General features: G+C 38.4%; 1 protein-coding gene across 8 annotated transcripts in view; it reads left to right on the forward strand.

The window, feature by feature from the left end:
- The window catches only part of LOC131690615 (unconventional myosin-XVIIIa), a 253319-nt gene that overhangs the window by 35167 nt on the left and 203801 nt on the right, over positions 1-14351 (forward strand). For all 8 annotated transcript variants that reach the window (XM_058976523.1, XM_058976521.1, XM_058976522.1 and 5 more), the window contains one exon: positions 8263-8538. In XM_058976523.1, the coding sequence (XP_058832506.1) occupies positions 8263-8538 (276 nt within the window). The remainder of the gene's footprint in view (positions 1-8262; positions 8539-14351) is intronic.

Genomic DNA, 14351 nt, shown 5'->3' on the forward strand with positions numbered 1-14351 from the left:
CCGCGGCTAGTTGTCGGTGTTTTCAGTTTTCAATTTTTACCATTTTGATGTAGATAGATCTTGCAAAATAGAGCACGCGGCATAAAAGAGAAGACTGTTGGCAACATCCCTGATTTTTTTTAAAGTATTTGATGCATTGTCTCCATTTTTAGAGACAAAAATATGTGACGCGGAAAACCCGCCAACTTACCCCAGCCCCGGGGTAGGTTGGCGGTATGTAGGGATATGCCAAAAACTAAGCAATCAGTAGGAGATGCAATTACATCAAGGTTCTTTTGAAACATGCTGAATGTCTTTTCGAGAAAACTGAATATTAACCGAATATTTCAGTTTCAATACCACGGCATTTTGACTTTGACGCGCACTCCCTATTCAAAAGCAAATTTTCGAAATTTTTCATGCAATTGGCCGGAATAAATGTTTCCTACATTGGCGAGATACACAAGAAAAAGATTTTCTTACTTTGAAGTGAATTCCAGAAATAAAAATTTTTGATGACTTTTTTGCACTGTAAATAGTACCGCCAACTTGCCCCGCATGCAGCACCGCCAACTTACCCCAACCGCTTATCTTATTAAAAACTATTTAAAAAATAACTTTTGTTTGTGAATAGATGTAACACCTATACGTATACTGAAAGCTCTTTTCACGCGCTGTCGAAAAATATAATCATTCGGAAAACAGATTGAAAATCACCCTAAATAAAGCAAAGTTTTTGAAATTTAGAAAATTTACTTAGTATGCTCGAAAACACAATATCACCCACAACTTCCACCAAACAAATCGTTTTGCAACAAAAACACATTGGATAAATGGTTTCACATAACTTGAGGTACACAAGAAGAGGCAGCCCTAAATGTCTAATAGAAACAGAGAAAAAGGGATTCCGCCAACTTACCCCAACCGCCAACTAGTTCCGGGTTCCCCTAACAATCTTCCCATTTTTTCAATTCAATCGCAACGACTTTTCTGTATACCCAGAGTGTACGGAAAAGTTTAACCACGTTTTTATCGAAAACGAAACCACCGTTGTTGCACAGCTGCCTTCTTATAAAAAATATAATTTAAAAAAATGTGCTTCACAACTATAGTATTATAAATCCCATTTTACGATATCTCGATTCACATCATTTTTGCGTCAAAAATGCTCGAAGCATGCCTAATTTTTCGTGCTCTACAGTAGTGTAATCTATCAAAAAGTAAGCAAAAAAATTGTACCAGTTTTGCCAGTTTCTCCATTTTGTCAGCCTAAAGTGCATCATGGGGCTGATAAAACAGGTCATCGCCGTATTGGGAAAAGTATGAGTTTCTCGCTCTTAATAAAAACAATGGAAAAATGTACTCCAATTTAAACATAATTATCGACGTTTTCATGCATCCTCCCCTAGGTTGTGGGATTTGACGGTATTGCATACATCATCAAGCATATTGCGTGCATCAGTGCTACAGAACCTCTGACAGACAATTGCTTTAAGATGGTTATTGCATTACACCTCGATAGTGGCGCATCGAGGAGACCGAGAAGGCTTATAAGTCTTTTTATGTTTTGTGTTTTTTCATACTCTGCGCATGTCCACACTAACGCTCAACCACTAGCCTGTGCGCGCTGACGTGGTCGACTGGCAGATTGGCGTGGATTGACTTTTGCTGCGGGCCGTGTTTGAAGACATTGTTCCACAGTTTAATGGAAGTGTTGGTGGACGCGGCTCACAGTGGGGGTCATTGTGTGTCCATTTCTCGGTCGGATTCGTTATCGTTAATTAAATTAAATTAAATTAATAGATACAAAAGTAGAAACCTATTAGTTGTCGTTTTGTAATAATTGTATTTTTAGTATTAGTGTACAATTGTTATGTGGTAGTCGTATGTCTATCTGTGCATGTGTTGTTCTGAGTATTTGTGATAGTTAGGTCAGGGAATGCATACAGAACTGGCGCATTTGATAGAATAGTGGCTAATACTTCCAATTTGTGCATTGGATTCTATTCATTCGGGAAGGTCGGTTTGGAAAAATTAGCTACAATTAATTTACCAACGCACGTGAATTATCCATTCCTGGTCAGCATAGCATGATCAATCTCTTTGCATCTTTTTTCCTTTATTTGGCATGTTATGATTTCTTTTATTACACGCTATGTATAATCATCTAGGTACAAACGTACGAACGCTTGTAGCCTTCGCGATAACACAAATCAGGTCACAAACGCGACCATGCAATTACAGTCACCTACACATACTTACGCCCGCGGTTTTGCCAGCATTAAAACACCCCGGTGATATGGGGAAACTGACTTTTCTACCATCTGTACCATACACTAAAAATTAAGCATCAGATTCATGGTCCGCGCGCGATCATTCAAGAATACACGCCACATGATTATAAAATCGAAATTATACTCGCGAAGTCACATACACGTGACAAACACGTTATTATACAAATGCTTGAGCCCTTCGCGACCATCCCCGGCACCTACACCCACGATCTCGTAAATATGATTACATCCCGATGATAAGGTGCACGTCTTAGCATTCACGAACTTTCGAACGTGGTTGTTCATGAATCGGTCACATCCGGAAATCATTACCCTCCGTCCTAGCAACTTAGGTTCATACATTCAGTTGGACCAATAAAAAAACATACACTAGACAACACCTTCCATGGCAACATGACCGGAAACTCTAGTGATATGGAAGATCTCACTTTCTTCTAGCATAAAATAGCCAAAAGAATCGATCCAATAATCGAAATATCGCACGTTTACGGTTCATAGTGGATTAATCTATATGGAATGGAAAAAACAGCGTTATATTTTACAAATACTTCAAACATTTTGCATCATTTGTCATTTTAAATATTAAATGCATGTACAGTTTTTCCATACATATATGAACGATAAAAAGAACTACTTAGACAGTGCGAAACCATGCATATAATATGCATTTATTTAAAAATTCATTTAATGCGTAATTAAACAATTGCTTTGAAACCTACTTTTGTTGAGTCAATAAAGTTCAACTACGAGTTAAATTACAATATATTTCTTCAAATTAGCGAAAATTTGAATCGCGCTTCGATTTTCGCTTTACCATTTCGATCAATGCGTTGAACTAAATGCATACCGTATTAAACAACAGCCAGTACGGTGCCATGCATAAATGACGTAGCAATTTAGGGAGTAGAGGGGTATAGCAAATTTGTGACGGTGTGTGACGAGGGGAAATATTTCGACAAAATGCTACAAGGGGAAGGGGTCGAAATTCGCCGAAAAAAAGCTACGTCATTTGTGTACAGCCCCCAATGGGTAGGGTTACGATATGGGTCGAGCTAACTAGTGCTCAACATTTTCAAATCTTTCCGACGCGCACCGAAATGAGAAAGAGAGTGTGCCGGTGTGAACACATCGAGTTTCAAGGTGTTTCACGAAGCTCAAAACAATCGGCTTTCCAAATTTGAGAACCGTCGATTTGTTTTTTGTCGAAGTTTAAAAGCTCTAGTGTAGCAAAAAGCAACGCGGTACTAGATTCATCGCAACGACATGCTCTAGCACTGACACTGAGTGCCGTAACTCTCTAGTTGTAGTGTGCAGCGCATTGCGTAATTTAAACATATCTGTCGGCTACTACTATCGTCTCCGCTCCGACCAGAGCTCGCCCAAGCAATGCTGAAAGATATATATCCGAAGATGACGTCATCGGCAAAATCAAACAGCCAATCAGAGCCATGGAAAGGAGACTTCACGAGCGCTAGGCCGCTGTATGCATAGACCTGTCGTCGTGCCCACCCCAGCAGTGATCACATGCAGAACTCATCCAGGGATGCCAGGTGATATTTTGAAAAATCTGTGCGCGGCCCATTTAAAAATCTGTGTTACGGAAAATGTACAAGTTTGTATGAAACACGATGTGGGAAGCTTTTTTAACTGGTTTTTGTGCGAGGCAAAAATTAAGCGCAAGGTAAAAAATTAAGAAATCTGTGCAAATCTGTGCCATATAGAAGAAAACTGGAAATATGTACATTAAAAGAGAAAACTGCGGAAATCTGTTTTTGCAATCTGTGCAGCATATTGAAAATCTGTGAAACACAGATTAATCTGTGATCCTGGCATCCCTGCACTCATCGCAGCGTATTGTCTTAACATGCCTAACAACTACTGCTGCTCTTTACGGCCCGACGTTCGACGGGTGAATAAACTCGCCCGAGGAATGATATTTCTTAAATAGTCGAGGATGACTTCATTCATAGAAGCGTAGTGTGCTGGATGCTCAAATCTGTCGTACGAGACGCTATAGCAAAATAGCAATTATAGAGGTTTCAACCTTAAGGTCATTCGCCTCTTCGGGTTAGAAAACTCTCTTATGAAAAATTTCTATCCCTATGTGCGGGGTCGGGACTAGAACCCAGGTGCGCTGCGTACAAGGCAATCGATTTACCAACTACGCTACGCCCACCCCCTTCACATTTATTTATAACTTTTCGTATTCGATTGAGTCACGCAGGTGCTCCCTGCCTGTTGCCTCACGAATGTCAATTTTCCCTTTGTTCGTCAACTTTTCAATGTTAACGATCGATTTTCAAAAGACTGCTTTTATTGCAGAGATATTACATTATTACAAATATTTAAGTTAGGCGTTTCTGAATCCATCTAGTAATAGCGGAGTTATACGCGTGCAAATCTTACATAGTTTCGTTACATAGGACATATTTTAGATTTTAGAATGACACCGAGTCCCAGCCAGATCCAAAACATTTGGATGAAATGTGTATCGATGGAGATACACTCAAGTTTTTTTACGCGGTTTTTTTTTGCGCGGTATTTTTTTACGCGGTTTTTTTACGCGGATTTTGAAATTTACGCGGTTTTCATTTACGCGGATTTTGAAATTTACGCGGTTTTCATTTACGCGGTTTTCATTTATGCGGCCTGTATCCCCCGCGTAAAAACCTGAGTGTACGTATTTTTCGAAGATATGTAAAGTGGGGAGTCGTGAACCACCATTAGTGGGGAGTTGTAAACCATACATTTCAGCAATTTATAGTTTTTTTTTTCAAAAATGAACAGTATCATAATTCGAAAATCAGGGGTGACTCATACATATTATGGTATTTTATGCGAAGAACAGGATTCTACCACAACTCACCGTGCCGCAACCGCGAATTCAGGTGGCTTGGCGCGAATCATTTTGTCACATACGCATTGCGAATCAGATCACTTTTCCAAGTCATCTTTAGTTTAGAAATATCTTGAAATTTATCTTCTATAGCCCTAAGAAAAATAAACCACAAAAATATTCAATTTCTTCTACTTTTTGCGATGGTTCACAAAACCCCCCAAACAAAAAATGCTGATTCCATGCATTTCACGCATTCTACCATATCTCAAAGAAGATAACGATTATTTTAAAATGCTTCAGCCTGTGGCTGTATGAAGGTGTCTTTTACAAATACCAGGTCCAGGGATGCCAGCGGTACCAGTAAACTACAATTTTTCGGTATATTTACATTTGCACAAGCCGTACAGCCCGCTACAGCGACGCATCATTACAGCTCTTGCCAGAACGGTAGCCAAACCGAGTACATTTTCCCGTACAACAGTAGAATACATTTTTGTTTTGCTGCTGTACTCCGACTGCTCGGTGAGAGTGTGGCGTAGTAAAGTTTGTTCTCTCGCTTTGTACACTTTTCTCTACATAGTCAAAGGGAGAGGCCCGCACACGAAAGCGTTAATGCCGGTTGTGGCGTAAACGAACCGCATTCATTGTCGTCGTTTGTGATTAAAAATATTGAATAGAAGCTGTACCGCTCGCGTTTGGTGGCTGTACTGGGGACAGTATTTTTTGTCATGTTACTGCTTTGCTTACAGACTGTCGTACAGCGCTGGGCGTCCTACACTAGCGAACGACAGCAGCGTCGGAAGAGAAATGAGAATGTAGGCAGAAAAATTACAGCCGCAGAAAAGGTAGTCATTTTGCATCCTTGACCAGGTCAAATTTCGAAAATCGACCAATGTTTATGGTAGTTATGCCCCGAAAACAAAATTATGTTCACAACTCCCCACCGTCCCCTACAATATTATAAAACAAACGAATTAAACGAAGTTTGCTAAATAAATAAGGCTAGTGGGGGTTGGGTAATTTGTTATGATTTCTTTAAAGATTTGAGGTAGGGCGGCTCTTGAATAATCGGGTTGCTTATATTATCCTCTGATGTGTTAATTTCTCGTGCAGAGTTTTAGAAATTTTTGAAACTTTCATTAGCACACATTTTTACCGTAACAATGATATTTCAGTCCCTTTTGTTTGGACATTTGCTAGTAATTTTTACAATAAAAATGGTTTTCTTCAAACCTAAACATCTTTGAGCATTTCAATTCGATTTTCAATCTAGCAACTCCATCTGGAAAATCGGTTAGTTATGGAGAACAACAAAATCTATTTATTTATTAAAAGAGCTATTTTTTAAACAAAAGTGTTCATTGATATTCAGAAAGAGGAGATAACAATCCCAGGAGCGAAATCAACACTACCATGTAGTAAATTGTTTGAGTTTTGACGTCCAGTGGGTCGAAGAAAAGCGATTCGAATTAAATATTTTACACCTCCGTAAAGAGAGGCATTGCGCTCGAGAAGTGCGCGAAGACTGTGAGAATTCTACGGTACTACGACTGAATTTGATAAAAATATGAATAAATTTCAATTTGTCTATTTTTTTTCTTTCATCTTATTCCATTGCACATATTGTTACATGATTAAAGATCCTTGTAACATTTTTGAAGTTTTAAATTGAAAATACACTCTTTAAAGATAAGGTTTAAAATTTGGCAACTGAAAAAAAAATAAAATTCTTGCCAAATACGGAATCCTACTGTATTAACTTCACGGTCCGCGCGCAATCACCCAAGAACACACGCGAATATACGATAGGTACATGGTTATAAAATAGAATTCATACACGCGAAGTTACATACACGTTAACACACGCGACATACAAACGCACACGTGATAGAACTCGTTAACGTACAAATGTTCGAGCCCTTCGCGATGATACACGCGATCGCGAAGTCTACGCCCGCGCGTATCTGAACTGTACAATGAATATCACATTCATAATCACGGCCCGCTGCAATTGGCCTCAAGCAGTGTTTTAGTGGGCGACATTGCCTGTCTCTTCTGCAATTGTAGTATGTGATTCTGACGTGGAGCCCTTCCGAAAACCTAGCTCTACAGCTTCAGTAGGACAACTTTCGAAAAAAAATCAACGTTGTCATGCGTGAAGCTAAAATTGTGTAATCCATTTCCTTTCGATCGCGGTAGAATTCATAACTCACTGTTAAATTAGTTTATTCATAATTCCAACATTATGTATACTTGAATTTGGGTTCCATTTACTCAAGTATCTTAAATATGCAAATAAATCTTCAATGTATAATGCTTGAGGCTTTTTTTCAAAAAGACATATCTACAATGAGTGACTCTCATTGTTTACTTTCTCTTCTGTTAATAATTCGGTCGCTTTAACATTTATCTCTCCACTCTTTGCATAATATGCTAGTCAAAACCACCGTCTTTCGATCTATACTGTAAAGTAAGTGAAAAGTGCTATAGTGACACCGTAAAAATCGAAAGAGAAAGTAAACAAAGAGGCACTCATTGTAGATATGTCGTTTTGAATAAAAGCTCTAGAATTATCCGCTAATAAGATGTATTTGAATGATGGGTGAGTGACCAAGTTTCAGTATAAACCCTATAAACTTAACACGCTAAATGCATGAGAAACCATTTTAACTCAATAGTTGGCTTTGAATTTAATCGAATGTTTGTATTTGTATTTGTCATGGCTTCATATTTTGAGTAAGCATATCATGTCGCCAAACATGCATAACTGGTGAAGAAACTTGATAACGTTATGCTAACAATGATTATATTCCAACTGCTAACTGGTTCGCTTAAGACAAAACCAAAAGAACAAGGAACCAAATAGAAAATGCAAAAAAGATTTTTCGTGCAAATCGCATTTGCTTCAACCTATAGTAGTGACAGTGGTGTGTATGGAGATAAGTATCAACTTACGGATGTTTTCAACCAACCAGGCAAACGGAATAGTTTGTGGTTTAAAGGCGTTCTATTTCCAGTTGTTTTGGTCTGTAGTATACAACCATGAAGCCAAGGCAATGAAAACATACACATTTTTTACCAAAAGTAGCAAAACACGCAAATGCATAAAAGAAAATATTAACTTTCCATTTATTCTCCGTCTGTTCGTAGGTGCGAAGATCGCTAAAGATACGGGGCCGCCGGAAAGAGAAGGAAAAGTTACCCAGCGGTATCACCGCTGATTACAGCGCTTCTTTCTTCGCCCAGCTCGATGTCGATCGTGAACCGGAGCAGGACCGGGGTACTGAGGAAGTTGTTGCTCTAGCAAATACTACCACTTACATCGACAGCAATGGTGAAATGGTCGAGCGGGTGTCATTTACCACCGCAAACATATCACAGTCCGACAGTTCCGAAACGTCTATGACTTCCGTCACTGTTAATCAGGTAAGAAAGAGTGTTGTCTACTGGACAATCGCTTAAGTTTAGTCTCCAACGATGAATGTTTTTCTTTGAAAGGCCATCATAAACCACATAGGCTCATGGGGGGACGGGGGGTGGTCTAGCAAAAGTCTACGTTTGATTTTTTCTCGTATTAATAATTATAAATAGGATTTAAAGAGATTTCCGTTCAATATACTAGTCGATACAGTCAGATGTATTTATGCGGCCACTTCGAAGCTAGTACAGTACGCTTTTGAGGTACATACTCATTAGCAGGCCACTCTATCCAGAATTCCCATGATTTTTATGGACAAAATAACACGGTACGTTGTTTCTTGTGTATATTTAGATATACGTTTGATCTTATGAAAAAAATCTTGGAAAAATACAAAATAATGGTTGTAAAAATGATTTCTTAAAATTCTTCTCCGTGGATGATTTTGACGGTGAAAATCCTGCAGTCGCGATTTTTCCTCTGAGACGCAATTAAAATGGTTATTAGTAAGCAAGCATACATGAACAATTGAAAGTTGAAAGCTATCAAGGTTACGCATTAAAACATTGTCGTGTTAACTGCCATTCAAAAACTACGATTTATTTCAAACTTTGCATACACATTCTATGTTTAAAATACCTAACCCCTACGTTGAGTTTACGAGATAATTTTTCAATTAAGGGGGATTTTAACTCACTTTTTTTTTGAAAAATAGCCATTTTTATTTCAAACTAGCTAATACCCATCGCGCGTTGCTGCGATATTCAACGAAATAGGAGGAAAACACAATTTGTTCCAAAGCGCCATCTGGCAAGCAGATAATCCCCAATCAATATCACACAAACACGCCCCATAACAAATACCTACTGTGCAAATTTGCCAGCAGATCATTTTGACAGTGCGGCCTAGCTACCGCTACTTTCAGATTGATGCGTCTGGATCCTTAGCGGTACTCCGAAAATCTGGCGTAATCGTCTTAGCAGCTTCTCGTGCAGAGTCATTTTCTCAATTTTTAAAGGGTTAAATCAGTGAAGAATGTAAAAATTAACGTCTATTGGAGCGAAGGCCATTAGTCCGCTCATTGAAAAAAGCTATTAAATATTTTCAAATAGAGTAAGATTCCGTTTTTGGCACGGTCCATTTTTGGCACGCTCCATATCTGGTAACAAAAAAAAATCCGCTTTAACAACAAATGCGTTCCGCTTTTGGCAACATTGTATAACATATAGTAAACCTTTTAAAAAACGCTCAGTGCACATTTTGTTGCAATAATTGATATTACTTTGAACTTTATTTCCGAATTACTCGAAATTTAATCAATGTTAAATGTTATTTTCGTTGTTTCTGTATCGATTGTTTATCATGAAGAAGGGTGATGTTAATTAGTTGAAAAATCTTCGGTTCCATACAGTGGCCGTTTGTTTTAAGCACTGCTTTTTTACATTTTAATGACATTCAATTAGCTAGAGATTACTGGGTAGGGAAAGTTATGAAAATTAGAGCCAATGATGAGAGTCGAGCTTAGGCAGCATAACTACGAATCACCCGAGTTCACCAGCATGTGTCTTGGCACACTGCACTATCCAATCTAATGATCGCGAAGTATAACATTTACTATAAGTGCAATTGATAACATTTAAAGCCATGGCGGAAAGTTTAGCTAAGAAAAACAACATACAATACCACATTGAGTATGACAATGTTAGGATAAAGATACTTGTTTATATAGACGATGATAAGATAGATGTGAGTCTACACGATCTATTTCCGCTTACTAACAATCAGTTCATTACAACTATCATGTTGGTATACTGCCAATATAAGTATGAGAGTCCCATATGGATTTTTGTCGAAAATGAGATATCTGTTGGATTGTATTCTGTATCACCACTGAATCATAATGCACATATAAGATTACCAGGTTTGTTCAGAAAATATAAAAAAAAAGAATAACACAACATGGTTGTCCCATCCATAAGGCTCAATCAAATACAAATTTGTATTTGGCTCAATGAAAAATGTAAATTTTGAACAGCGTTTTTCTCGGCTTGCTGTTTTTCAATATGGGACTCTTATGCATATGTGGGCAGTAGCCTGGCCATTTTTGCAACATCACACGATCTCGAAGAGCGTCGTGCTGGAAAAGTTTCCTTTTAGCCTAAAAATAACACCTGTAAAATTTGAAACCAATCCAAGAAAAATTAATGGACCCGAAAATGAATTGAAGTGAACCAAAGGCAATTTTTTTGAAATTTTGCATTTTTTCGCTTTTTTTCTTATATAATCTATTTGAAAACTACTAAACTTAATATGGAATTCATATCTAATATTTTCATTGAAGCAAGAAATAAATTACAAAATTTGAATTTCGCGCGGAGTCGATCATTCCTAACCAAGGGGGCGGCATCCCATGTTGATGCACTGACGTTGACAGTAGTCAAGTGGGCCCAATCGCTTCTAGGCCCATGCCTCCCATGTTCTTGCATCGGTTTGTTTTAATTTTAACAAAGGGAGATGTTTATTATTTATTGAATGTTGTGTTGGCCCCAGTGAAGGTTGCTTAAATTAATTGAATTTCAGAATAGATAATATTTTAGCTTTAATCGAATCCCTTGTCCGGTTGAAGTCAAAGGCCAACATTGTCAAAATCGCCAAAGTGTTAAAAATACGCTGGAGTCCGGTGACAGCGCTCTTGCGACCATAGTTGGTTCTCCTGAGCGGAACTCACAGAAGAGAATTATTGCGTAAAGCTCGAACGCGAGTTTAGAGATCCAGGCGTCCGAGGATTGTAGGGCAATCCACCCTAGCAGACAGTAAGTCCGAGATGACCAGGCCTCAAGAGCAGTCCCTCCAGATGCCCATAGTGTCGAGATTTATTAACTGAAAACGGTTTTCGTAGGTGCCAAGGAAGATGTTGGAGTTCAAAGCACATGAACCGGTGTTGGACGGCTTCGATTCTGTTAACGCCGTTCTGGTAGTGCGAGTTCCAAACAACAGGACAATATTTTAGTGTTGAGCGAACCAACGTGCAATAGAGTGATTTTAAACAGTATACGTCCTTAAAGTTCTTTGCTATTCGAATCCAAGATGAACTGTCTTGATGTATTATCCACGATGTACGAAGTATGTGGTTTGAACGTTAGTGCCGAATCCATGATGATTCCGTGATCCTTAAAGTGAGAGTGTCTTGGAATGCTCGGGTCGAAGAAATTGTAGTTAAACTGAGTCGGATGGGGCTTCCGCGCGATCGTAACGATGGAGTATTTACTCGGGTTTAAAACCATTCTGTTTAGATCACACCACGTACTAAAGCTCTCCAGCTCCCTCTGAAGAAGCTCGGCATCGGTTTTATCCCGTATTTGTCGAAAAACTTTCATGTCTGCAAAAAAGCGGGGTCCTTGTAATGTGTTATTGACGTCATTAGAGTAGAGCAGGAATATTACTGGACCGAGATGGCTTCCTTGTGGGGTGCCGGATGTAGCGAAGAATTGTGCAGATAGAAAGTCGTTAATGCTGATTTGATGGAGCCTTCAATCGAGATAGGAGCGAAACTAGTGCAGCAATTATCCATGAATACCGAGCTATTGCGATATCATGGTTGATTTTGTCGACTGGAGATTGATCCATGTAAATAGTATCGGTTTGCAATCCGTCAGCGAATCCATCGAGTACATATGTTGTGAACGAGAGCAGGTTGGTCGTTGTCGATCGTTTAGGCATTCAACCGTACTGGTTGTCTGCAATATAGTGTTTATAGTGAAAGAAAATAGGATCTAAAATAACCAGTTCGAATAGTTTTGATACGGCACTTAAACACGAGATTCCCAGATAATTATCAATGTTCGATTTGTTTCCTTTTTTGAGAACTGGAAACATGTGCGTTGCTTTGGAGCAGGAAGGGAATGTTCCAGTTGAATGATAGAACGAAGACTCGCCGAAGTGGTTTAAGAAGCCTTCTAATGCACTTTTCAACAAAAATCGAAGGAACGCCATCAGGGCCCGGGGAACTAAATGCTTTCAGCTTGGAATTTGCTACAAGAATAGCAGCATCATCGACACAAATTTGGTTGATGGTTCGTCCTAGAGAAGGAGTCCAGGATTTCCAATCTTTGCAACCAACTTTACACAATTAAGTTAGGAACAGTCCCCTGCTAGGCGGCAAATTTTTTCAAGCTAGCATCTCCCTTTGTCAAAATTAAAACAACCCATTGAGCATGGGTGACATGGGCCTAGAAGCGGCTGGGCCCACCATATGTTGACCAAACCCCCTCCCCCCGAAATTTAAATTTTGTAATTTATTTCTCGCATCAATAAATACATTATATGCGCGATTTCATATTAATTTTAATGATTTTAAAATAATTTATATGAAAAAAAAGCGAAAAATGCAAAATTTAAAAAAAAAATGCCTTTGGTTCACTTCAATTCAGTTTCGGGTCCATTTCCTTTTCTTGGATCGGTTTTAAATTTTACAGGTGTTTTTGTTAGGTTAAAAGGAAACTTTTTCAACCCGGCGCTCGTTGATATGGCTATTGTGATTTTTTTCCTAACAAATCGCGGCCAGGCTAATGGGCAATATACGTAGTGGTGGAATTCGTTAAGTTGGAAACTTGGAGAAGTTTTTCTCCAGGTATTTCCAATAGTGTTCGTATCGTAAGGATGTGAGTAACGAAGCCCTTTTTCTTCTTATCTGAACTTTAATTTCGAAATAAAAGGCGTTACCAAATCTAAAATCTCGTACATATGAAGGACATGCCATAACGTGTCAGTTCTGTAACAAAAAGACACACTACGGAAAATCATGTATAAAAACCTATAACGAAACAATATCAACTACAAGCAAATCAAACATACTGCCCTCATCAACATCAACTAAATCAAGATCAGCCATAGTTGCTGCTCATACATCAATGGATGCCGGAGCAACAGAATCTACACACAGCGTTTCCGACCATTGTGATGAGCCTACTACCTTTAAATCAGGAATCAGTACCACCCAAGGTGCTTTGAGTTATAAGGTGATACGTCTTTGGCAGTAACTAGGTGAGGAGTGAGGTAAGCTTGCAGCATACTGCGGGGAAGAAAAATGACAGCGAACAACTTTGTTTACCGCCTGAAATCTAAGCAAACGTATGGAGGGAAATAGTAAACAGTGTTGTTAGCTGTCGTCTCTAAAACCAACATGGCTGATCGGCGTTTTTGAGGATTGTATCACCTGAGAATAAAAACTCCTTGGTACCACCAACTATAAAATAAAGTGGTGGTGGTGCAGGTTGCATTTTGGCTAAATTTCGATTAGTTTCAAAAAATTGGAAGTACTTTAAAATTTACACAATAAATAAATAAATATTACATATTACACGGAGTTGGTCTAAGTCCAACTGATAATATAGCTGAATTAAATCGGATACCTTTTTCAAAGTTGTAAGTAATTTATAATAATCGAAAGACAAAATCTGTATTTCCGAGAAAAATATGTGAATTTTAAATTTCCTTGAATTGACACTAATTGATTTTAACTAGTCGGTGTTAAGTCAGACCGGACTATGTGACAAAATATTGATTTCGAGAAAAATGGGTTTAAAGTTTGAATCGCAGCATCCTCTATGTTATAATTGGAAATTATTTTTTGCCATAATTCTTGTTTATGGTTACATATTTCAAATCTGGCAAAAATTGAATGTAGCTGAAGAAATTCTTCATCCAGTATTGTCATTATCTAATTTTTTGATGTTTTGCGACTTAGTCCGGTCTGACTTAACACCGACCAACTGTTGTAGACAAAAAACCAATGTTAAAAGCATGGTTGATAAATGTTTGT

The sequence above is a fragment of the Topomyia yanbarensis genome, chromosome 3, assembly GCF_030247195.1.
Source record: "Topomyia yanbarensis strain Yona2022 chromosome 3, ASM3024719v1, whole genome shotgun sequence".
NCBI lineage: Eukaryota > Metazoa > Arthropoda > Insecta > Diptera > Culicidae > Topomyia > Topomyia yanbarensis.